Genomic DNA, 26,117 nt, shown 5'->3' with positions numbered 1-26,117 from the left:
GGGTCAGCCAGCCACCCGGAAGTGAAGTCAGCTCACCTCTGACCCGGAGCGAGCATGGGCGTTCCAGAAGGTTCTGGAATCGGCGGGCCCCGGAACCTGAGTGACTCATGCTTGGCGCGTCCTGCGCACGCGCAGAGCGCGCGATACTCCCGCATCCCTTTTCCCTCCATTGGCGGGCCGAAGAGGCCATGCAGGTTCCGGGGCCCGGCCGCGCCGCTCCCCGCACGGGTGTCTGCCCGGCGGGGGGCGGGGCCGCGTGAGTGAGTGAGTGCCGCGCGCTTCCCGCCCCTGCGTGCAGACTTGTGTGCCGCGCGCTCGAACCGGACCGGACAGCGGAGGCGCCTCCCGTAACCCCGCAGGTGAGCTGAGAGCGGCTCTCCGTTCTCACGGCGACCGTTACTCTGTTCTCGGCGGCGCCCAGGCACTGCCGTGCGCTGGTAGCGGGGAGGCCGACCTCCGGCCTTACGACGAGTTGCGCGCGGGCTCGGGCTCCGCGTTCGGCGTGCGGCTCGGCGTGTGGGGCGAGCTCCGCCGCGGGCTCTCGCGGCCCCTCGCGGCTCCGGGGCGATGCCGGCACGGTGTGGGGCGGCTGCAGCGCGGCCGGTGGGCAGCAGGGGGCGAGCGGCTCTGACCTTGCGGCGCGTGTCCTGCTGGGAGCGGGCGTGCGGGCTTGCGGACATGTGGCCGCCGCGGGACCCTCCGCTCATTCTGTTCCATCGCAGCTCAACGCGGGGTTTCATTTTTCAGACATGCTCCGCTTGCCCGCAGTGCTCCGTCACGTCAGGCCGGTGTCCAGAGCGCTCGCCCCGCACCTGACGCGGGCGTACGCGAAGGATGTGAAGTTCGGTGCGGACGCCCGAGCCCTCATGCTGCAGGGAGTGGATCTGCTGGCGGATGCTGTCGCCGTCACCATGGGGCCGAAGGTAACGGCGGGGCGCGCCGGTTTCGTGTGCTTTGCTCTCTTTTAAAACGCCGTAGCGGATCACGTTTGTCTGTGTAGCGTCCCGTTATTCGCACGTGTGTGTGTGTGATGGCCGCGGGGACCAGGGCGGGCTGCGGGCTGCCTGTGATCGTCTGTCGGCCTCCTGTGGGCAGAAGGAGTCACTCCCTGGGTGGGTTCCTTTAGGTAGCTGGCAATAAATGAGGCCCAGGGAACGGCCGTGTTCTGAGCGTGAATGGCTCGAGTCGCGGTTCCTAACGGCGTGGTAGATGATTAACTCTCCTCACAAAAGGAATAGTTAAATTGGCACTTATTTATTTTAGGTAGAAATTACGGCTTTGTATGTCTTCATCTCCCAGCAGTAGCGAGGTGAAAGCTTTAAGGGCATAATGCTGAGCTTTCAGCCAGCTCCTAAAGGCCTTATGGGGAAATCCGTGCCACTGGCATCCTTTGTCTGTAGGGTGAAATACAGTGTGTGAACCTCTGCAAGGTTTAGGCCTTTCAGAAAATGAGATGTTGTATTCTGCACAGTCATACAACACAAAATGAGGTTCCTGCTTAAGGAAGAGGAGCCTTTTTCTTTGTTATTCTTTGCGTACGTAGAATAATATTCATAGCAATGCCTGTTCCAGATCAGCTATTCAGTTTCCCTGGGATTTCAGACGTGGTTGTTGCTTACTGCTATCTGCCATTGGTGGAATGGTGGGTGAGCTGGCTGCAGTTGTGCAGCTCCTCATGGTGAGGAGTTAGATGGAATCACTTTGGTTTTTCAGTAGGAGTGGTGTAGTCACAATTGTGTCCTGTCTCCCTGCTGAGCTCCTTACATCTCAGAAGACAGGTGGAGCTTTCAATAAATTCACTGTTTGGAATTTTGAAAGATTTAATACACCAGCTCCAAGTATAACCTTGAAATAGGGAGGATATTGTAACTAATGTGGACTAAAGTAAACATAGGAGGTTCAAAATGTGCAGTAACACTGTATGCATGGTTGATCTTTTCAAGGCTGCTTGGCCTCTATGAAACTATTTATCTTTTATACGTTTTTGGAGCTTCGCTTATTCAAGATGCCATTAACTGAGCATGGTTAAGGTTGAGCAGCAGTGATGTCAGCAATCTCTGGCTGCTTTCCATAAGGACAGTTCTCCAAAAGAATGAGGCTGCAGTGTGATCAGCTGATTTAACGCTTGGTTTGGGCTTAGGCTACATTGTGACTGTCTGAGCATGGTTTAAATGTGCTGGTTAAAGGGCAGATCCTGATGCAACTTACTGCAACCTCATGGAATCCTTGTTCATTTGCAGTTGGTGCATCGGCTGTTCTCCAGGTGTTTGTAGAGATTGCTCTTTTTACCTGATTCAGCCTCTAGCAATTATAAGAAATACCATACTCTGAGGGAACTTCCCTTCTGCACTCTTCCTTATTTAAAGAAGCACAATTTCCAGTTTTGCACAATCTTCTGATGTTGCTGCCAGCAGGCCCATTGCTTTGTCACTGTAGTTCTTGATATGCAGGACCACTCAAAGTGCAGGTGTATTTCTTTTATTCACAGTGATAGCATCCTTATGTTGAGTGTAAGCTGTTTAATGTGATGGGATATAAGTAGGTCTTACTTTGTTATTGTCTCCCTAACTACCAAACTCGTTTGTAATAAGGTCAGGTCAAAACAACGAAACAGAGAAAACCAAAGAGGGGACTGTATGAAGAAGAACTTATCAGTATGCTAACAGACAGAGTTTTTTTTTCTTGAGGCTCTTTGGGTTTAATAACAGCACAGGTTGAATGAAGTAGCGGTAAGAAGTTGTGTTAAATATTAACTTGATGTAACTGTTCTGCAGCATAGAATGAGCAATGTGCAGGTTCTCTCACATGTTCAGCTGGTAACTGCAGCTTTACATTTCTTTTTTGTAGTGTCTAGGATTAGCTGTACTTCAGGAACCACGTGGCCTCTTGCGCAGCAGCAGTGCATGGCTTGAATCATTGAGGCAGACGTGAGAGGGCCCTGCACAGGCAGGGAACGCAGTGCACCGCAGTGGCAGCACGCTGTGTCGGAGACCTTGGATGGCTGGGCTTGCAAGCCAGGCTCTGCTCGGAGCTGAAGCCATGCTGGCACGCAGTCAGCTACAGCAGTGTGAGCAGGAGCAGTGTGCTCAGCGCTCACCTGGGCCTCATGGGCCAGCTGAGGGGGCTTGTGCAGGACTGGCTGGCAGTCACAGCAGTGAGGCGGGTGTTCGGTCTTCCTTCCCCACCTCCAACTGCTCCAGCCTTCACCACAGCTGAAGAGATTCAGGGCAGCGGTGCTAGAGAGGCAGTTGCATTTCTGCTGTCTCCAGCTGAAGTTCTGGAGCATGATTGATTGGGGCAGCTATTCAAGCTGGAGCTCTGTGAGAGGCATCTGCCCTGTGTTCCCTGTATGGTCCATAATTTTCCATATCAACTTTGTATTTTAATTAGGATAGTCCAGCTTTCTAGTTAAAGCAAGTGCCAACGGTTTTTGAGAAATTAGTGCAGCACATGGATACAATTACAGCGAGTGTTTTCTGTTCCACATACTCATCATCAATGAGATTTATATTTTTCTGTTTTCAAAATGTGCAAAGAATCAAGTTTCCTATTACTGTTTTTTGACCACATGCTTTTTATTGTGATTTGAAGGGAATTTTACCAAGTTTTAACGTGGAAGGTGATACTTCACAGAGGATTTTCATTGCAGTGATGTGCTGTGGGTTGCCTGGCTTTTACTTAATATTTATTGTTTGTAACCCTAGGGAAGAACAGTTATTATTGAACAAAGCTGGGGGAGCCCCAAAGTGACAAAAGATGGTGTGACAGTGGCAAAGGCAATCGACTTAAAAGACAAATACAAAAACATTGGAGCCAAGTTGGTTCAAGACGTTGCCAATAATACAAACGAAGAGGCAGGAGATGGTACTACTACTGCAACGGTACTTGCACGTGCTATTGCCAAAGAAGGCTTTGAGAAGATCAGCAAAGGAGCTAATCCAGTGGAAATCAGGAGGGGTAATTTTTTTTTTTTTGTTCAGTGTTTTTAATGTTTAATTGCTGGCTTTTTGCTTTTCATATGCTAAATTTGGCTGGCTTCCTCAAGAAGTTGCCTTTTGCTGAAGAACCAGGTAAAACTTAACTTGAGCAGTGATGCATTCAGAATCTACTTGCTGTGATATATTGAGTGAATCTGTCTTTTCTCTGAACACGTTATTGCCTACAAAACAGAAAAATGGTTAATTTGATATAGGCACACTTACAAAATCCATTTTAATTTGTATCTGGTTAGCATATAAATTCACTGGTTTCACATGAATTGCTTTTGATTGTGACTGAATGTATGTCATGCCAACTCAAAAGCCAAGATTACGAGGTATGAAGATGACAGTGCAGAACTAGAACAGCTTGTTTCTGAACCTGCAAATATGGTGCATTTTTGTAACATGGGCTTCTTGGGTTTGAAACTGTTGTTTTTGTGGTTTTTTTTTTTTCCTGTACTGTATAATTTGTTCTGTTCCCTCACAAGTGTCCCATTCATCTTTAGGGGTGATGCTTGCAGTTGATGCTGTTATAGCTGAACTGAAGAAGCTGTCTAAACCAGTTACAACTCCAGAAGAAATTGCACAGGTAAAAACAAAACAAAAAAAAAAACCACCACATAATGTTATTTCAGAAAGATTAGTGAAGTCAGGTTTGATGGTGGATACAGAAGAACTGAGTATTTATTTGTACGTGTGAAGGTTTGGAATACATCTCATTGCATGATCTCCCTGGTAACACATTCATGAGTTATTTGAAATGCCCAGTATTCTATCTTCACTTAGATGTCGGTTCAGAAGTAGGCAGTTTTTTACATCAGAACTATTTTCAAAAAGTGGTCATAAAACCTAAGTGTGATTATTTGGGAAGAACTGAAGAAAGCAAAAATGTATTGGTGAGTTTGGTGATGGCTGATTTGCAGGAGTTTTGTTACAGACGAGCTGTGGGAGGTTCAGGTTGAGGCAGATGCCTTGCTGGGTGCACTTTGCATGCGTGTTGGGCTTTGTGGCTCGTTTCCTCTTGCAGCTGCACATTGAGATGTGTGTGCTGCTTGAACCCGGCATGTGGGATCTTGCCCACTGCTGGAGCTGCCCTGAAGCCACTAGCCACTGTATTGTAGTTGTGGTGTGGATGTGCTACTGTCACTTGTTCTGTGTGTATTAGAATTGAAAATGATCATTTTGTTTATAGTAAGGAAACAAATTATGTGGACTGTGAAATGAATTTAAGCATTTTGCTTTTTCAGGTTGCCACAATATCAGCGAATGGAGATCAGGAAATAGGCAATATAATTTCTGATGCCATGAAAAAGGTCGGCCGGAAAGGTGTAATCACTGTCAAGGTGAGAGCTGTCAGCATATGGACCAAGAGCAAAATGTCTGCCTTTCCGAGTTAGGGCTGGCTTTTGTGGTGTGTGATGTGGAGGGCACTGGATGTCAGCACCTACAACTCCTCCATTCCCATCCCTTTTAGATCAGTACTTTGTACTGATCAGTAATTTCAGTAATTTGTACTGCTCATACTATTCTTTTCCTTTGAGAGAAAGCACGTGAAGCAGATGTGGTGTAGAGTTTTTTCTGTTACATGTGGTATTCTTGTAAGCAGATGTCTAACAAGACTTCCTTGCATCTAAACAGGATGGAAAAACTCTAAATGATGAATTAGAAATCATTGAAGGTATGAAGTTTGACCGAGGCTACATCTCTCCATATTTCATTAATACAGCCAAAGGTGAGTTAATAAAATTGTGTGCCAGCTACCTTAATGGCTCAGCCTATTTTAAAATAATGGTGTCTTACAAAGGCTGTTATGCTACATATCATGGCAGTAGGACGCTGGGGTCCTTCCCCTATCAGAAACATGGCAAAAGCTTGATAGTTTTTTTCCTTTTTATACTTTCATGCTCAGTGTGAACAATTTTCTGTGCTACCATTAAGTTGGCTCTGCGGCACTCCAGATAACAAAACTGAATATCTTAGAAGACAGCACTGGGGTTTTTATGGGGTTTGTGTTTGTCATTAGTTGTTAGGGGCTTTTGGTTTATTTTCAAGTTGAAGTTGAAAGATAAAATAGTAGCTCTGAAGCTGCACAGTAAGTTTCAGAGAAGGCTTAATCTGCTTTCTTAATGAGATTGCTCAGACAGTGCATATTGTTTCTGCAGGGCAGAAATGTGAATTCCAGGATGCTTACGTTTTAATCAGTGAAAAGAAGATTTCCAGTGTACAGTCCATAGTTCCAGCTCTTGAAATTGCCAATAGTCACCGCAAACCTTTGGTCATTATTGCTGAAGATGTTGATGGAGAAGCCCTCAGCACTCTAGTCTTGAACAGGTAAGGTTTGAAATTCATACTTTCAGGGCTTTGGAACAATAAATTTTTTTTTTATTCCCTGCATTTTCAGCCTTTTAGAGGAATACATTGGAAAGCATGTATTTGAATTTTCCCAGTACTAGGAAGTGACAACTCTTACACATAGCCATAATTGTTATTGCTTAGGTTGAATTGGTTTCCTAGCTACTTGTTTGAGCAACAGCAGCTCAGTTCATGAAGGTCCCTGTTTGCTTGACCGTTGCATTGGTACTGAAATATCAATTTATAGCAATTAGATTTGTTCTGTGAACACATTTGAAGTATTGCCCTCTCGATTATGTTCTTCAGGCTCAAGGTTGGTCTTCAGGTTGTTGCTGTAAAAGCACCAGGTTTTGGTGACAACAGGAAAAACCAGCTTAAGGATATGGCAATTGCTACAGGTGGTGCTGTAAGTAACGATATTTTACTTGACTTTTTCCTCTAAGAAACACAAATGCTATTTAGGGAGGTGAATAATATAGTTTTAAGTCCATGACTTCTGTTTGCTGTGTTGCAAGCTGTTTCTTATTCTTTCAAAAGGGCAATGGTAACTGATGCTTGAAGAAGTACAAGAGCAAGTATGGTGACACTTGCTGTGTCACACAGCTCTGACCAGCTTTGAGTAATAGTGGCTGAAGTTACACACAGGGTTTCCTTGCAGGATTTAGTTTCTTAGAGGAGAAATGCCCAAAACACTTCTTGAGAAAAATAGCAAAGTATAGTTCCCTTCTTACGACCTGAATTAGGATGAATGTGATTGTTCTGAAGATTAAGAATAAGCTGGAGAATGTAGTTACTTTTATTTTACACAAATGTTTAATTGTACTATCTCTGTTTTAGAATAGTTGATGTTACTGACTGTTACTGTCATTTTTTTAAATGCTTTTTAATACGTGCTTCAGAATCCTAGCAAATAGATGTTTAAGCCAAATGAAACCTGAAGTAACAAAACCAACAAACTCTTCTACAGTTAGTTTATTGCCACTATTCATAACTTCTGGATGCACATGGGTGAACCTGTACACAATCTCCAGCCACATTAAATTAATGTGTTAAATCAGTTGTGAACTAAAAGCCTGTAGTTCTGTAGTTCCCCGTTCAGCGAGATTATGCGATGCCTGCATGCCTCACCTGTAAGGAGAAGGGGGGAACTTCTTTGCACTTAGCTGCTACAGTATGGTGATTGTGTGCTGTTAGGCTGCTGTACGTGTGTTCATCTATCTAGAAATAATAATTTCATACATGGAAAAGCTGTAAATTCCAACTATACTTTTTATGTGTTCAGGTGTTTGGAGAGGAGGGCTTGAGCCTAAATGTAGAAGATATTCAGCCTCATGATTTTGGAAAAGTTGGAGAGGTGATTGTGACCAAAGATGACACCATGCTTCTAAAGGGGAAGGGTGAGAAGGCTCAAATTGAAAAACGCATTCAAGAAATTATTGAACAGCTAGAAGTCACCACAAGTGAATATGAAAAAGAGAAACTGAATGAACGATTGGCCAAACTATCTGATGGGGTAGCAGTATTGAAGGTGAGATATTAAATTTATTAGGACTAAAACTTAAAATAGCAAAATTTTTCACATCCATCTTTCACTAATATCTTCAGTCACTTTCAAAGACAGAGAATGGCACATAGATGATAATGGAGTTACTTCCAGAACCAGCAGCAAACGCTGCAGCTGCACCGTAACTTGTGAGCCATGGGTTTTTCCTTTGGATCTGGCGGGAGGTGTGCAGGGGCATGGAGTCAGCTCCGTAGTGTTCTTAGCAGTGGAAATGTAGCCAGTACTCAAGAAGGCAGCTTGTACTTGGACTGCTGTCAGAGTAACTCAGGACAGGTGGTGGCACCAGCCATTTTTTGCTGATGTGATTTACTGTTTGCTTGTCTCATAACCAGCTGATTCAGATAAGGAGTTTGGGTTAATGCAGTGCTAAACCGTGGCATTAGGAGCTGTTTAATTTTGTGGCAGCAGAGTCCATGGCAGGCTTACCTACATGGGCTTCTCATTACAGACCTTGACGTATGGCTTGCTTGTAGGTTGGCGGCACAAGTGATGTTGAAGTAAATGAGAAGAAGGACAGAGTTACTGATGCCCTGAACGCGACCCGTGCTGCTGTAGAGGAAGGCATTGTTCCAGGTGGTGGATGTGCATTGCTTCGCTGCATTCCAGCATTAGATGCCTTAAAACCAGCCAACGAGGATCAGAAAATTGGTAAGTGCATTACTCAGATGCTTGTGTGGGAGTGCTGAGAATAGACTTTTTTTTTTTTTTTTCCTGAGGCTTCACTGGATTAAATAGATTGATTTCAGTGAGTATTTAGTTACTTGAACATCTTATCTCTTTGGTATGGCAATGCCCTTTGGCATGACATTTCTCCTTTACAGCGGGGAAGAGCTTTTGTTGCTTCCCTAGCTCGGGTGTGAAAAACAATAAAGCAGCAGCATCCTCTGAAAGTTGAAAAGCCTCTAAGGAAATAATTGAATTACTTAACCTGTTGCAAACATGCATGAATTCCAACAATGCTTAAGACACTTCAGCACATCAAATGGAAGATGGCTTTGTAAGGTGTTCCATGAACACCTGCTATGACAACAATATTCTTTAGTACTTCTTGGGCAGGTAAAACTAAAATGAGCTAATTTCTTGCAGTGATTTAATTTGTTGGCATATTTCAAGAAGTTCCCCTCACACACCCTGTGAACAGAGAAAAATATGTTAACTTCTTGCTCTGCTAGCTTTTTCTTCTTGTATTAATCTCCAGCACTTAAATGTATGTCTTCGTAATAGGAGTGTAAGTAATAACTAACTCCTAAAGATCCTTTTTCTTTCAGGCATTGAAATAATTAAGAGAACACTGAAAATTCCAGCAATGACTATTGCAAAGAATGCAGGTGTTGAAGGATCATTAATAGTTGAAAAAATACTGCAGAGTCCATCAGAAGTTGGCTATGATGCAATGCTTGGGGACTTTGTAAATATGGTAGAAAAAGGAATCATAGACCCAACAAAGGTAACCAAAACCAGCCTTAACTTCTCTTCCTCCCTCTGCAAGGCGTGCTAAATGGGTACTAAGTTGTTTCTTTCCTGTCTTCAGGTTGTGAGGACGGCTCTGATGGATGCTGCAGGTGTTGCTTCTCTCTTATCAACGGCAGAAGCAGTAGTGACTGAAGTTCCTAAAGAGGAAAAAGAGCCAGCAATGGGAGGAATGGGTGGGATGGGTGGAGGAATGGGAGGTGGCATGTTCTAATTCCTGGGATACTGATGCATCATGAACTGTGCTGTTTAAGACTGACAGTTCTGACTTAAAAACTTCAGATGTCAGTGTGAGAGGATGGATATTGACTGAAGTGAGGCTGGTGTTTAAAAGAATCACTGTAACCATCAGTTACTGGATTTCATTTAACACACGTGTAATTGTTTACAGTCATTGTCCATGCCTACAGATAATTTATTTTGTATTTTTTGAATAAAGACATTTGTACATTCCTGATAACTGAGTGCAAGATCCATCTACCAAGGTTCTGATTTAAACTTAATTAAGGCACTTGGTATTCTGTTTCAGAATTTATTGGTGCTTGCCAGAACTAGGAAGAACTTGGAAGCCACTGTGCATAAGACTAGACAACTGTGTACAAAGTAGAGAAATACACTCTTATGTGACCTTCATGTAATAAAACAAACTGCGCAAGAGTATTGATATGTATCACCTTATTCCTCTGTACACAAAGCCATAGTTCTGGGATAAACTTGATAGCCCACTTGTAAGATTTACTAGAAATCTGACACTTAAGCCTAGAGGGCATTTCTCTCCAGGAAGCATCCTCCTGTCTAGAATGTTTCTCTGAAATAGAAATGACGTTAACTCTGGTAAGAAATACGTAAGCTGAACTGACAGACAGTTCTGAAATATTAAACAATGATATGAAAATAAGGCACGTGCATTGACTTTATTTTGCCTTTTCCATACTGCTTGTTTTACATGCTGGAACAGACAATTTCTCACAGTGCTGTGGGAGGAGGGAGAATGCCCTGAGGGTATGAAACAGGTAAGTTTTCTTTGCTAAGAGTTGAGTAAGTTAGTACTGCTGTTTAAGCATAGTACCTAGTTGCCTTCTTGGCTTGAGAGTTGTGGTCTTCAGCTCTTTGCATATTACGTTGTCTGCACTAGGTGAAGTTTGCCCTTAAAGCCAGCCTTGTATGCCACCTACTCCTTTTTTCTTTAACCCAGCACAGCTAGTAAGACTGCTGTGTACCATCTTTCCTTTCTGCTTTCCACCTCCTGTGGTGCTCACAAACCCTTCATGTTTTCTTGCACAGTTTCAAAACAAAAAATCCTTTATAGCTCCCCAGGTGCTTTAAACCTGACCTCTTAATCCAGCTGTCACTTTCCCCAGCTGCCTACCGCTGCTAAGAACTGTCTGTGTAAGTCTGTACTAAGAACTGAGGTGAGAAATCTTAGTCTTTTTGGTGACGTGTTATAAGATGCCCAAGACAGCTCCAGGGCTATCCTTTGTCCTGAAATGTACGTCCCTACATTACGTGATATCTTGCCACCTATCCTGTAGTACTCAAATGGATTGCAGAGGCTTTGGGTGTGCTGGCTGACCTCAGCTGGGATATGTGCTTGATCTGAAACTACAGAATTTCATGACTGAAACTAGATGAAATTTGAGAAAGTGCATAGACAGAATCTGAAATTGTTCTAACCTATACACCTGTTTCTTTAGAGACTGGAAAGAGTACTGATGTAATGAAGAGAATTTAGTGAGAATGAGTTTAATCAAGACAGCTGGTACCACTTACTGCACTGATAAGTGAAAGGCACAACAGTACTGAGATAAGTAAAATTTTGCTCTATGTTGTGTGTCACTATATGACAGTTGACTTTGGGTGTCCTTAGACTATTAAGGGGAGCATTCCCTCTTTTTAAAGAGCAGTAGTGCAGCACAGAAGGGAGTGTATCCATGCCCTGGCTCTCACTGAGTTAACATTCACTCTTTAGAGAACTAAGAACTCTGCATTATACCGGGCATATGTAGTGTAACCTAATTGCAACACCTAACGATGAAACTGGCAAGTAGGTAAGTTCAGATTATCAAACACAATTGTGCCTGAAGCCCAGTGAGCAAAGATAGTGGATATAGCTGAAACTGCTGTGCTTTATGTTAGGTGTGCCTCTTGGAAAACTCAGGGGTAAGGCTGCTTTCTGTTTTTTTTCTGTAGCAGTTTCTGGTCAGAATTCAACAGCAGCCAGAGGCACCTGACCACCCCTGTCAGCCACTGGGATCAAAAGCACCAAGTTGCTGATGCTGGGACAAGCGTTCCGTATGCCCTAAAGCTAAAATGTCAGGATTTCCCTTCAACTCAACCAGAGTTGAGTGAGTTGATGCTGGTAAGTAACATTCACACTGCTAACAGCTAAAACTTGAGTTAATATATTACAATGTTGAAAAGACGTAAGCTTAGATAAGGCAGAAAAACTGATTACAGAAATGGTTTGACAGATTAATAATGGCAGCCTAAATTACCTTGCATTACATACATGGCAGTTGCCTGTTACCAATAACACTCTGAACTGCACTTGATAGCAGCTTGAATAGAATACATACATTCAGCTGAACATGTGCGTGTTTTGTACAGTAGAAAATTACACACGAAGCTCAGGTATGAAATGAAATAGGTGCCCCAAAAGGAGCATAATACCGCTTCTACAAATGGTGTACAAAAAATGTTTATGGTGGAGGGTGCTGAGGTTTTCCCCATTATGTTTGATGAACTTCGTGAAACATGAGTTCCCGAGGTATGCTTGTTTCAGGGCCGTGGAGCTTGGATGCTCTTCTTTCAAAGGCAGCAACCATCTGCTTTACCACTTCATCGAAGAACAGTGTAGCAAGTTGCGAGTGTAGAAGTGAACGAAATTCAAAAGAAATCTGTCAAAATAAAGGAGATGGTTTTTGTCCCGTTGTGGTAAAATGTCATTAGAACTAACTTGAAAATCTTCAATTAATGCTACAAGTAAGCTGTAGAAGAAAGAACAGTTAAAACTGAATGATGAGTGTGAAATTGAAGAAAAGCCTAATTCTTGGGTCAGAGGACTGCTTCCCTAGGTTTTCCAGTTAGCATTTTGTTGGTGCTCGTATGCATCACTTCCATTTTTCTAAGTTAGCTGTATCTTAACAAAGGATCACAAAACATACATGGATTTGGGATAATGGAAGAACTTCCAACCAATAGTAACAACTTCATTACTTTGCACGCAGAATTCGAGTGACAGAAGTTTGAAGAAAATCCCACGAGGCAAGACAGCAGATGTACAGGTAAGCTGAAGCAAACTCAAAGAGGGGTTAAAAGGCACTTTGAAGTAGTTACCTGTTAGGCACCAACACTGTTTATCCACCTGTGTAGATGTCGTTAACCGTATGTTCAAACAAGGCTTCTGTACTGACTAAAGCTACAAATTTGCTTTTATCTGCTCTGTCTCCTTCCTGGACACCTAACTGTACCTTTGCTGTCCTGACACAGGCAGTCAGTTTTGGAGCACAGAGGTACTGGCTGAGTCCTTCGTACCAAATCCTTGTGCCTTATATTCCCTTTTAGCTACTGAATCTCTCATTATGCTGAAGCTACTGTAGTAGTTAGCACTTAAGGCAGGAGCAAGTGAGTTTGCTTTCTGTCTCCTCCCCCAAAAGAAAACATGATGACAACAGCAAGGTCACTTTTATGTCAGCCAGCCTTCAAGCTTTGTTTTGTTGTTTTTTTTTGCTGTGCTGGCCCTCGGTCCAGTTAAGAACGTTCCCCTTCAGGCTACACTATTGGGTTTAGTTCTACAGCTTCCAGAAATTACTACAAAATCATCAGGAAAAGAAATAGATTGCTCTCTTGCACTTTAAAAAAAAAAAAGTCCTGCATGTTTTCTGGACTGTGATTTAAGTACTTTTGTCCTACTTGAGAAATTAGCAAATAAAATCTTAAGTGAGGCAAATATGTATTCTCTTAAATTGCTTATGAGTAATGCATATGAGCTGCAGGAATAGTAATACGGAAGTAATTTAACTATGGGGACTGTAAGCCAGGTGTAGCTTCATTTGCATTTGTTTGATCTCAAGCATCGGTAAAATTAATGTGCCTTCTGAAAGTCTGAGAGGCCTCACAGCGTGTAGAGTTCTGCAAAGCAGGGATCATGAGCATTACAGCATGCTCAGGAACCATGTAAGAACTTTGAGGCACGGCATACATTCATGAAGCTTGCAGATGGCAACCCATTGTGCTTAAATCCATATACCAAATCAGTGAAGAGCTGAAACATCTCAAAACAACGCCTCGTTACAGTTCAGCATACGTGCAGCGTACCAGCAGACTGGCAGAACAATGCCATAGGCCAGGGGAGCCAGCATAAGCAAAACTCAAAACTTTCTAAAGCCAACTAGGACTCAGTGTTCTCTCCAACCAGATCAGTTCCCAACCAGATCAGTGTTCTCTCTCACTCAGTTACGCAGTATGTTTTGAGAAGTTTGTTCTGAAGTGTTTATCAATGCAGTCAGGTTAGGCCTGAGGCACAGCGCGTTGGAATTGGGCAAGGGTTACAATCGTGAAGTACTTGCTGTTGTAAGACAACCTCCTGCTCACCTGGCTGTATTTGCTTCTGTTACCTCAAATGACGTAAGCAACGTAAGGTATTAATGGTGTTTCTTTGAGAAGAAAATGCCCATTTTAAGTGCAGATTTGAGCCTAACTGAAATTCTCAACCTGAAGTTGGCTTCAATGGGGAAAAAACTTTCTGCACAAACCCAGTACTTAAAGAGCAGGGTTTATATAAATGCTTAATTGAAGTTTTCTCAAGTTAATTACTAGTCAGTAGCAGGAACTGGCACTTATTAGCCTGGAGAAATTTAACTACCATGAGCAACTAACATGCAAACATGGTTAATAAATGCCATGAGAAATAAATTTTCAAGTGCCTATAGGTTAATTTTTGGACTGTTGAAGCTCAGTACAGCAATAAGGTGAAAGTTACTAACCCAGTGAGGTTATGTGGCACTTGACAAATACTCTAAAAGCTCTTTTTCCTATTTGCAGAAGAGATTTTTCAAAGCAGAGTGTCCCAGTATAGGCCAGCAGCATCAGGCCATTCCTGTGATATCCTAAAATAGAAGGGCAGCATTTCTCTAAAGAATTATGCAGCAGTGTTTTAGGTGGAGTGGGACTTAAAGTACATGAAATAGTAAAACTAAAAGTTGGGAAATCAAGCTGGCAAAACTTGTAGGCCAAACAGGATAGATGGGAGAATATCTACTTTCTGATAACAAGAGTACTTTGGTTGTAAACTAATCAAAGGAAACAGCAAAGTCCATGAATATGTTTATGCTTTCTCCCCCTGTATTTGCTTATCTAAAACTGTAACACATAGAGAATGTTAAGGTCAGAGATACCAGTCCCTAGTCGTTGTGTGTGGACATCTCGCAGAGAGCTGCTGTCTCTAAAGAACCATGCAGCAGTTTCCACGTGGTAACGTTCACAACAGTTAGCTCAGTTTCAGTGTCAGTGGGTGGGAGGGCAGAGGGAAAATGGTACCACATACTCTTTTTTCTTACATGTAACCAAAGAATATTTTTATGCCCCATTTCTCGCATGTCCAAGTTTTAATTACAGTACTTACTGCAAAATCCAATGTGCATGTCCTTGGATAGGCAGGGATACCTGGGCTGAAGCGCCAGATTGTTTCCAAGTGATTAAATAGCTTTCCATCAGTGCAGGATGCCTAAAAGAAAGTTTGAAAAGCCAAGCTGCAGTTAAGCTCCTACACGAGGGACAAATCAGGATTACTGAACGTGCATTCGCATTCTGCTAGACTGTGAGGGTCACAGCATAGTTAAAAATTGTTCTCAGTAGTGCAGCCAGCGAGAGATCTCATTTGCACAGCGTCACGTAGAGTAAAATAACTGAAAACCTTGTATGGTGGGGGAAGGATTTTTGTCTTGAGTCGTAAAACAGATCTCTCGCCTAAGGCATCGCACACCACCATAATGTTAGTGCTCTATTACCAAAATATTGGTATAACACTGTTTTCAGCAAAGGATGTCGATATTTACTGGCTTTGTATATGTATTTATTTTAATACGTGTATAGAATGCTTTATATATTAATGTGTAGACCAGTAATCTTGTGCTATAGGAATGTTTGACTTCAATCGGGTTTATTTTGATGCTGAACTCAAAAAGTCCTTTGTCATAAGGCACTATCATCATCAAGAACTACCCCAAAGTCAGTGAAACCATATACACTCAAGTTCATAATTGCCTTATATCTTGGCTTTGTTTCCAGCAAGACACATTTAATCAGTGATCTGAGAGCCCTTCTATACAGTCCTACTTTAAAACCATAAACCAAGCCGCCTCAAAGACTGATCAAATGCAGAAAAGTACCTCATTTTTTTCTGCCCAGTATAGCAATACTGTGCCTCACTGCTTCTGCAACAGAAGGGGAAGGAATAGAGAGAAGGGCAGACAGGAAAAGGGTGCTGAGCCCTTCAGGCCTGTTGCTGACAAAAGGACAGGAAGCATGGGGAAAGTGCCAGCATGTGCCCCTTGCTCCCAACCTGACAAGCAGTGAAACTCAGCCAGCTCTTCCCTCAGCAGCAAGAGCTGCTGCTACCAGCTTGATTTTCTAGGGCTTAAGCACTGCTGCTGGAAGCAAGAAATCCATGTTCATTTTGTCATCGCCAATAGGCTGCTATACAGAAACACCATGCAAGCTGCCTTTGCCCAGAGTTATTTCTGAAGACAGTGTAATAGTCCAAACACATAGTACTTCATGGTAATGTTCCTACAGTTACATGAGCATAATGTAAACTTGTAGGAAAAATCATCCCAGCAGAGATAACACATTTCTTGGTCTTTTCTGAGATGGAAACTTTTCTTTTGACGGAATAAAAGCGAAAAAGGCTTTTTAAGGCAACCTGATATCTATCTGTGAAAGAAGAAAAAAAAATAGGCACTCTTGTCAGGGAAGAACAGAAAGGGAAAGCATGTAAAACGCAGATTTTTCTATTGCAATTGTTCAACTTTATTAGAAATGCAAGGAAGTTTTTTTTTTCTTTCCAAAATTAGTAAGTACCTTGATTAAAAGTACTTTGCATGTTCTCTTTCCAATTCATGTCCCCCCTGCACTTAAGAAACCCATTTCTGTTTTGAGCAGTGTCCCATAAGAGGAAGCCTAGAAAAGAACAGTAAAATAAGATGTCCAAATACGTGTCTTGAATAGTAACCAACTGTCATTTCATTAATTGCTCCAAAAGGTGATCAAAATTGCCACATAAAGGGAGAGGCAGTTGGTACAGATCTGGTTGGGGCTGTTCCTAACAGAGTGAACCTGTGAGGTAGACAAGCAGTTGGAAGATCCTGGCCTCATTTAAGTTTCTCCTTTAATTATTGCCCTTGAAAAGCTGAAAGGAGAAAACACACAATTGCTAAACAAATAAATTCTAAGAAATGGACTTTAAAACAACTGATGTTCTCATAATATATTGAATAACAAGCTCTTCAGCAGATCTTCATCCTGAAGTTAACACTTCTTACATAATTCAAACTGTCAGAAGAAAAAGAATGATTTTGCTCAGATACCAGAAGCGACAGTTGTCCGATAACTTTGAAGCCATTGATTTTGCATTTAGATAGGCTTGATACATAACAAAAATAAACACGAACTGGCTATCTTGAATGGCTGCCTCTTTCTCCAGCAAAAACAAGCTTAAAAAACAATTTTTCCCCTATTTGGCAGCCGATGTTTTAAAAGCAGATTCAAATTATCCCTGAGTAACCTGAAGTTTTTAAGGAAAAGCACCAGTTTTGTACCACGGGAAGCAATATTGGAATGTCTAACACATGAGTTATGGAGAGCAATAGGTAAGAAGAAGTTACCTTAACTAAGTGTGGTCTCACCAGGGTAACAACCGATGTGTATCGTTCTACTACAGGAGGGAAGCCTATTTCTAGCTGTGCTTTGCAGTACCCAGAGCGCTTCGATAACACGTCTGACTTTTTACACCAAGGCACAAATAGCTTGTAGTTCTCCACAACAGCAACAACTTCGTACATTTCCTGCATAGAATAACTGGAATAAAAAGGTGAGCGTTACAGTTACCTGGTGTTTTTACTATGAATTCAGTATTAAAAGGTTCAAAGATATCGTTTATGACACAGGCAGTTCTGAAGGTGAACATGCAGATACCAGAAAACCCTACTGTTACTTCTGAAAATTAAACATGCAGCAAGAGAAAAAAAAAGCTATTATAGTAAAAAAAAAAAAAAAAAAAAAGCTATTATAGTAAATTGGTGAAAGCCTTTGCAGAAAGAAGCAAAACAGCACACAGCATCCAGCTGTGAGGTTAGTGGCCGCTGGGCCTGTTGCCTGCTACTTTCTGCAGTACTGGGGAAGCATGCTTAGATTTCAAATAGAAAAAAGAGTTTTTTCCAGCATGGTATGTTGTCATTCGGGTGGATGTGACGTTTCACGCAGTGAAAGAATGTGCTCTTCACATCCTCCAAAAAAGGGATGGCAAAACTAAGGGCCTGTGTTTTAGAAGGTTTAAATAGAGCAATGCTGCGTTCCTTACTTAGCTCCTAAAACAAGCTGATTAAAAAATACACTCGCTGGAAAAACAGTATTATTGGACAAAGGTTCCTTTTAAACAACTACCCACAATTTATTGCAGCTCAAGAATTACTATATAAATGAATGTTAAGTATCATCAAAAATATTAAACGTAATGAATGAATTATACTACTGCAGACTGGAGCCTGGGAACAGATCCCGATCTCATTAAGTTGATGAGAAGTTTTCCACAGTCTTTTTTCTGTGTGCCTGTGTTTCTTAATCCCACAATTAGTTATTTTCTTTCTTTTGAAAAGAGAACAAAATCTCAAGTGAGAAGTACCACAAAATCTAAGTGTAACATTGCACGTATTTGCAAGAAAAGGGGGAAAAAAAAATTCAGTTCTCCCATCTTTTTGTATACCCCCATTTCACCAGATTAGTGATGCATGCTTCCCTGTTGGGACTGTTTTTGTTCTGTTGCAGAATAAAAAGGTTATTTCTGCTTTTTCTTTCAAAGGAGAGACGGTATTTTAGGTTCCTCAGTTTTTGGTATTGAATTTCAGACATGAACAGCCTGACATCTGCAAGTTCTGGATGTCAGAACTTACTGCTGGTCTCCAGCTGGGCACAGTCTCAGGGCCGTGTATCTTCAGGGATGGTCAGCCTTTGGATTTCCAGTGTTTCTGATTAATCACAGCAAACACAAATTTTCAAATTTCTATACATACCCTATAATTCTCCTTTCAGAGTATTCTTTTCTTTTATTTACTAGTGGTGCAGCGATGTTGAAGAAACTTCTTGAAAAGGTATGGCTCAGCACAGGCACTTGCAGAGGAGAAATTCTGGTCATCAGAATACCACAAGAAGCCAAGTGCCTGCAACAGTGAGAATGCTTTTAGATGTTTGTGTTTTCAGCAAGGCAGATCACAGCAGGTGAGATGGCACAGTCTGCTCAGTAGTGTTCCAGAAAATGTCCAACTTACACAGAAAAACAAAAGCTGGTAGCAGTTTGCAGTCTATTCAAAACATGAGGTGGTTTTTTTTTCCCTTTAGTAGAAACTAAAAATAGCTCCCAGTCACGAGACAAGAAGCTGGCAGAGCAAAGTAACAAAGGCCCCCATTAAACACCGGCTTCGTGGCAGCCTGAGTTCTTGTACAAGACTCGTGCACTTGCATTTGCAGAATATAACTTCTTACCAGCAAAATCAAGGCATACCTCGCATTATTTTGGATCATGCAGTGCTTGTGTTTGCAGTTACAGCAGTAATCCCTCTGCTGCCTTCTTTCTCTTAAAAGGAAGATTTTATTTTGGAAGTGCTTTCAGAAACTGCACTGCATCCCCAGCACTGAACATTTTCTTGTCTTGAAAATAACACACAAAACCGTGAATGTGTTGTTTTCAGAAATTACACCGAACAAATTAAGAAATGCTATCAGTTCAGATCCCATCTCAGCTTTTTCTCTGTGAACAACTGCACTACAGCCTAGCAAGCACTCACTGTGGTTGATAGGTCTCATGCTAAATTACCACTTTTGCCTAGATTGAGCCAGTTCAGATGTAAAATGTTAACTCAGCTACGGGTTTTGGCACCAGGGAGTTCAAAATGTCACTGTTTGCTGTCAGCAGTTCTATGTACGTAAGCTGGAACACAACCAAGGTCTTTTTCTGTTTCATTAAACAATCAGGACTGTACCTCTAGATTTACAAAGTCAAAAATTGAACCAACCTTCCATGCCTAGTAGAAGACTTGTTTGTTGTTTCTTTAACACACTGAGCAGTGATGGATGCCATTTTTTCCCACCCACCAAAGTAGTTTAGCAAATTACAGTTACTGATTTTAAGCAGTTGAAATTATTATTAACATGCTCTTTAAAAATCAACATAACTTTCAATTTAAAAGAAATGCAGTAATAGCCCTAGACTGACCACATTACTCTGTATGGTCACTGTACTTGAAGGAATGAAAAGAACAAACTGGTTTTGGGTTTAGAGGGAAATAAATATCCCCATCGGCTCATTAGCAATTATCTGCACAGACTTCTTTAAAAAATAAATGAGCAACTGTGAGATGAAGCAGGGTGATTGACACCACAGCCTGTAATCACCACAGCTGAAAAGAGACGACCTAAGGTCCTACATCAGCACAGTGGTGAAATGAAGACAACAAGCCTACTTAAAAAGTCTTCCAACAGCAAGCTCTGCATACATTTGGAATTGTATCTCAAGGGATGGACACAGCCTGTTTTTTTCCCCACTTCAGACCAGACAGGACCATTAAGGATAATTGTTAATTGTGGCTTCAACAGAAATAGTGGATAGGTGCCAGTAACCCTGCAGCCTCAACCAGACTCACTGAAAGAGCTCATAGCTTTGGACCAGAGCTCATTCTGGAGCACTCATTTAAGTTTCTTTGTCTAGAGCTGCCTACAGCACGCAGTCCCAACCTGCTGGCAGGTGTCTTCCAGTAGTTGTTTTTTTTACTGCCAAGCTATGCCAGTGCAGTGTCTCATACAATTTTATCTGCATGCATTTCAGCACAAGGCTGAAAAACAGTCTCTGCAAATGCTTTTGTAGCTACTGGAAGATAACATCCTTTAGCTACATTGCCTTTCAAGGAAGGAGGGGTTACGAGAGGTTATAATGTTAACTAAACTGGTGTGGCTACATGTTTCTCTAGATTATCTGTGAAGAATGGATGCTACCAGAACTTGCTGGGCTTGGCCCCGGTCCGGAGCGGCTCGCTTCTTCAGGAAACCACACAAGTGCGAGCCGCAACGGGCAGTCGTGTGTTCCTGTGAGCCCGGCAGAGGCCCCCGAAGCAAAGCCAAGTCCCTCCCAGGATGCAAGCACCGCTCCTACTGCCGCGCTGCCCTGACAGCCCCTCAGCGCTTCCCCAGCAGCAGCACGTATTCGGGGGTTGTCTTTAATTGCCACTAAGCTTTGCGCTGAATGCCCCTCTCGGTAATTGCTCCCGCTCTCCATTCAGAACTGCATCGTTTCTAAAAAGTTCATTGAAAATGGCTGGTTTACTTTGCAGGACCCAACTATTTAAATGGCGAAGATGTAAAGTGATGTAAAGTGTATCCTGTGTCTGCTGCGCGGTGCAGAATGCGGTCACAGGAAGCCGACAGGCCGTTCCGTAGGCGGGGGCAGCACGAGAGCCGGCTGTGTTTGTGCACGCCGTCCGTGCAGGAGGAGGACGGCTCTGCGGCTTCGCGTTTAACGCAGGAGCGCACAGCCGCGCCTTCCACCGCTCTTGACGGCCTCCCCGCGGCTCTCTCCGCCGCAGCGCCCGGCTCCTTCCCCCCTCGGCACGCAGCCCCGCGAGCCGCAAGCCGCCCGGCCGTAGCAGCCGCCCCGCGCTAAGGAGACGGGAAGCGCGCAGCGGCACGGCTCTGCTGGTGGATCGGCCCGGGCATCGGCACCGCCTCAAGCACTCAACTCGCGGCGCTCCGATCCGCTCCCCCGGCGGCGTCAGAAGTGCCGGCAGCCGAGATCGCTCACCTCGCCCGCCGCTCCCCGGGGCCTACCTGACAGCAGCCGCTCGGGGCGGCGGCGCGGCGGCGAGCCTCCCTGTCAGCGCCCTGCCGAGCGCCCGTCCGCTGCGCGCCATCCCGGATCCCGCTCCTCGCCGGCTGCTGCCCGCCCGGCGTTGCCCGACTGTCGCGGCGGCCCGGCCCCGTCCGGCCGCCTATCGGAGCGCGGGGGACGGCGGCGCGGTCACGGGACGGCGGCGGAGCCGGAGGCGGGGCGGGTGGAGCGGCGCCTGCCCCGGATTGGCCCGGCGGCGAGAGCGGCTATACTTGGGCTGCGCGCCGGGAGCCCCGCGGTGTTCGCGGCCGCGTGACGGGCGGGGCGGGCGGTGCCCCTCAGCGCCCCTCAGCTGCCCCGGCCGGCGCTCCTCGTGAGATGCGGGTTTGACGTAGCGTCATCGAAACCTGCGTGTCCTCGCTTGGTCCTGGTTGTAATCCCAGAGCGTTGCTTTGCTAGGCGTCTACTCAAAGAAAAAGCGATGTTATTTATGCCTTCTGACAGGTCACCTTTTAAATAGCTCCCTTCAACACAGCTGCTTTATAACCACCTCACAATTGAAGCTGTGGCTGGGCTCCTGTGCTCTGCAGTGTCACGATGTCCGTACTTCCATGCTGTCCGACAGCCCACGAGCGGTGTTAGCAGTGTCTCTTCGCCCTGTGGTGATGTCTGGCTGGCTGGCGAATACTCACTCAAAATCAGCAATTCAATAAAACTTCAATAGAAGTTTAAAAGCTATTTTAGTTGAAGTACTTGAATACGTGGAAACGAGAAGCAGCTGTGGGCAATGTATGACTCCACATGCATGCCTTCTTCAGAAGAGTCTTCTCTGTCATTTCAGCATCTTTGTCACTGGCTAAAACAACCATTACTCAACAAGAACTATGCCAGTTAAATAACTGGATCTAACTGGAGTGCCTCTCAATCCCATCAGGGCACGGTGTTTTTCAGACCTGTTGTCCTGCAGCGTGTTTTCCACTTGGTGGTCAATGAAAACAAGCAGTATTCAAAGCCCTGCATTCTACAGCACAGCAGGAAAGCAGCCAGGCCAGACAGGCAGGCAGCCCCAGGCCTTGCCCCCACCCCAGACTCCTTCTGCCAGCTCCACATGCTGCAGCATCCATCCTCGCCTGCTGGCTGCTGTTGGCTGGGTGGTCCTGCATCAGTGAAGGTCGCAGCAGACTCTGTAGATCAGGAGCTACATCACACGGAGGCCGACTTACTGCATTTACAGTAACTGAACTATAAAGGTGAGGAACACCCTGAGCCTCTCTGGGGTTTTGTGGGTTTGGTTGGTTGTTTAAACTTGGTGACTTGGGTGGCTCAGAAACAGCCTTTACACCTTGGCTGATATCTACTGTTTGCAAACAGATTTGCATTAACTAACTTTGATAGGAAGAGTGGGTCTAATTAATATTGAACGCTGTGGGTATACCTGAAAGAGCCATCATGTGGTGCCACAGCAACATATCTTTATTTTTTCTTCTAAACACTCTTTTTTTGTTATACCACATCACAAGAGAATGTTCAGTTTAAACTCTGGTTATGACCTTTATACAATTTTAAGGCATTTAAGAATAATCAGGGTCCTTTTAAGTGGACAGGGAGAGTAAACTGTGGATGATGTGGTGTATCCTGGTTTAAAAGCAGGTTATTTTCTATACAATGCTTTCAGCTCTTCCTACAGATGACAGTAGGGCGGCTGCTTAACATGCCCCTGTGGCAACCAAAGATGTGCCAAGCAGAGCAAAAAGCAACCACCGTATTCCCACTTGTAAATGAATTTCAAACAATGCCTGCAATTGAAACATCTCAAAACTGTAAAGTCTCTTCACCGCATCATCTGGCAGGAGAAGGTGATTGATAAACTTGGGAGATGATTAAGTCATTAGTTAATGATCTCCCAAGAATGCTGCCAGGAACTATGGACAGATTTACTATCTCATGCTTCAGTGGATTAATCAGGAGCTACAGTGTAACATCAGGAGAGTGTTCACATGGTACCAGTGAGCTGGGTGTTTCTGGTATAGCAGGAATTAAAGTATTTGGCTGTAAGCCTAAACCTGAAGGCTTTGAATAGTTACATCTTTGTGAGATGTTGGTGGGCCTGTACATCCAAAAAAGGCTGAAATCTGCCTGTCTGTACTCACAGACAGTGTGCAATCCAGCTGTTCTGTTGATGCCCTTTCCCATCTCCAAAGAAACAGAGGCAGTATTTGCTAAAGAAGAGCATTACCACCCAGGTGCCACCCTCGGCCCACCACTGGCTGGGCCAGTGGATTGCTGCCCAAGGCAGCACCGGGCAGCACTCACCCAACAGCACCACAGCAGTGAGGTGACACAGGCCTCCTGGCTTCTCTTGAGACACATCTACCAAAGGGGCCTCAAATCCTCCTTAACCCCATCAGCTATCACTCACGACTGTCTACCTTTGTGTTGGATAGTCTGAATCCTGTTCCTGAATAGGTACATCTCCCTGTAGCCTTCCTGAATCTCTGCTGTTCCCAGCTCGCGGGATGCTCTGCGCTGTTAAACTGCAGAGCTGTGGATAGGTAATGGCTCCTCACTGTTAGGGTATCACATTTATTTTCTGCCTTGTTTTTCCCATGTGTGCAAAGGGGCAAGACCAGCAGTAGTGTGTTGCCAGTGTGGGGCAATGACATTCACAGCTGAGCTCTTTGGGAAATGAGCAAATACAAAAAGTGGGTAAAAGGCAACATGTCCTCCAGGCCTGTGCCTGCCCAGCAGCAGCCGTCACTGCCCTGAGGTAAGGGCCCAGGCAGCACGGCCAACATTTGGGCCGTGCCCTTAGCTTTATCACATTTGTCATCCAAACTGTTTGTTTTCTTCCCCCTCGTTGGCTTTTCAGTAAGGAAATAGATCCTATCTACCTCATTTCTTGAGGTCAGAAGCTGGAACTGGAAGAGATTTATATTTTTTCCTTACTCATGATGTGAGAAACTTGAATTCCATTTCTATGGAGCTGAAACATACCCACTTTTGTTACATTTCTACTCTTTCAGTCAGTAATTTTTGCCTCTAATAGACACATACATGTCAGGAATCAGGTCACAGCAAAAAAAAGCATAACATAGATCCAGGGTAAACCAAGGCAGGGAGTTGTGACCAGATCTGTAGCTTTTTGCATAATGTTAATTCACTGTACAATTCCTTATAGCGTTGTGTATGGGAGAAAAAAATTGAATAAGTTGTTCTTGGAAGACCAGCAGGAGGGAATAGCCACAAGCCTGGCTGCTTGAGTGAACCAGTGCCAATGGCACAATAGAATGGGTAAATCAAGGATAGGAGATGTGACTAGGCACTGCTTTTGGCAACAGTACCAGCTACTGATAGCATAGGCTGGCCATGACATTGGATCTGAATCTGTTAATTAAGCAAGACCTTGCCAGCTTGCGACTTAGGTATGATGCTGTCTGGAAAGCTTCTGGGCTCTTAAAACCAATGTCCTTCCAATCCATAAAGAAATTTCCATGAGGTATATGGACATGTGAGCCCACGGGATGGATCTTTGACAGGTAACATAGGAGGGCTAAACCACTAAGTTACCTTGTCCACATCCTGTGGGAGCTATGTAACAGACAAAGTGTTCAGGAAGCAAGGGTGTAGCTACATTGGGATTCAGGGCTTTGAGAGGCAAATTACAGGACTGTGGTGAGTGTACAGTATTTGTGAGAGGAAAGGAAAACAAAGCAGAACATAGTTTTCTCATTGCATGTTACAGTGCTTTATTACAGCACAATTTCTCTTCACTCTTACAACACAGAACTCCTTTTGTGAGGGAAATGGCATATTCCAAAATCACATTTTAAAAGTGTACCTTAGGATCACTACCCTTGAGCTCAGTTCTGTTTAATAACTGTGGGAAGATAATATTGCTGCCCATAAAGTAAGCTGGAAGTCAGGCTGAAGAAACAAGAGAAACTTACTGCAAATTGATCTTCATGGTGAACCCAAGCATGTGACAGTTACTTAAAATAGTTGCGGGCATTAAATTCCTGTAGTAGGGAATTACTGTCTGCCTTGACCTTATCCTCACATGTCTCTCAACAGCTTGGCATATATCTCTATTCCGCAGCCTATGAATGCATCTTTCTATGAATCCAGGATGTGAGTTTAGTAATACTAAAGAGCAGATCCTCTGTACTTTCAAATGAATCTCTCTTAAGAATATTTAATATTTCAATGCATGCAATTATGTAAAGTATTACAAACACTGAACTAGTCAGTAAACTTCTGCAAACTAAGCAATAAAAAAGCAAAGACACATAGATGAACTGACTGATCAAACACACGTTCTCTCAAACACAAAATGTTGGCTTTATATAAGACAGTCCTCAAGAAGCTGAAAAGTTAACTTTCTTAGTGGGAATGATTTATGAGTAGCGAATGCTGCCATCATGCCTTTGTCCTCTTATTGGAAATGCATTATGTTTTAACTTTTCAGGCGTTTCTAAGTTGACACAACAAAAATTGGTTTGCTCTCCTTGTAGCAAAGGCTTTTGAGGAGATTAGGAACTTGGCAGTTGCACAGTAAAACCGCATGATGCTGAATAATTTATGTAAGATTATGTTTTATACCGCATGTTATGAAATATCATTAAAGTATTGTATGCTCAAGCAATCAGACTTGGACCTCAGG

At 43.6% G+C, this 26,117-nt stretch overlaps 2 protein-coding genes and 1 long non-coding RNA gene across 3 annotated transcripts; 2 read left to right on the top strand and 1 right to left on the bottom strand.

Annotated features, from left to right (window-relative positions):
* Positions 1 to 269: 269 nt before the first annotated feature.
* HSPD1 (heat shock protein family D (Hsp60) member 1) lies at positions 270 to 10,026 on the top strand. The gene is made up of 12 exons (XM_042821967.1): positions 270 to 359; positions 748 to 923; positions 3,705 to 3,957; positions 4,487 to 4,569; positions 5,228 to 5,323; positions 5,619 to 5,712; positions 6,143 to 6,311; positions 6,639 to 6,738; positions 7,615 to 7,860; positions 8,370 to 8,544; positions 9,165 to 9,343; positions 9,428 to 10,026. Exons 2-12 carry the CDS (start codon positions 750 to 752, stop codon positions 9,578 to 9,580), a joined length of 1,722 nt encoding a protein of 573 aa, XP_042677901.1. The 5' UTR covers positions 270 to 359; positions 748 to 749; the 3' UTR covers positions 9,581 to 10,026.
* Positions 9,764 to 21,539, bottom strand: COQ10B (coenzyme Q10B). Its single transcript, XM_042821969.1, has 5 exons — positions 21,457 to 21,539; positions 18,654 to 18,800; positions 17,250 to 17,442; positions 14,990 to 15,091; positions 9,764 to 12,263 (listed from the first exon to the last, which is right to left on the bottom strand). Exons 1-5 carry the CDS (start codon positions 21,537 to 21,539, stop codon positions 12,096 to 12,098), a joined length of 693 nt encoding a protein of 230 aa, XP_042677903.1. The 3' UTR covers positions 9,764 to 12,095.
* Positions 14,893 to 20,998, top strand: LOC122162077. Its single transcript, XR_006169419.1, has 2 exons — positions 14,893 to 18,858; positions 20,604 to 20,998. It is a non-coding gene; the product is annotated as an uncharacterized LOC122162077 (long non-coding RNA).
* Positions 21,540 to 26,117: the final 4,578 nt, after the last annotated feature.

The sequence above is a fragment of the Centrocercus urophasianus genome, unplaced genomic scaffold (assembly GCF_019232065.1).
Source record: "Centrocercus urophasianus isolate 14NV4802_14NV808 unplaced genomic scaffold, USGS_Curo_1.0 seq_20, whole genome shotgun sequence".
NCBI lineage: Eukaryota > Metazoa > Chordata > Aves > Galliformes > Phasianidae > Centrocercus > Centrocercus urophasianus.
The sequence above is the reverse complement of the archived record's forward strand: the minus strand, read 5'-3'. Positions and strand labels throughout refer to the sequence as shown.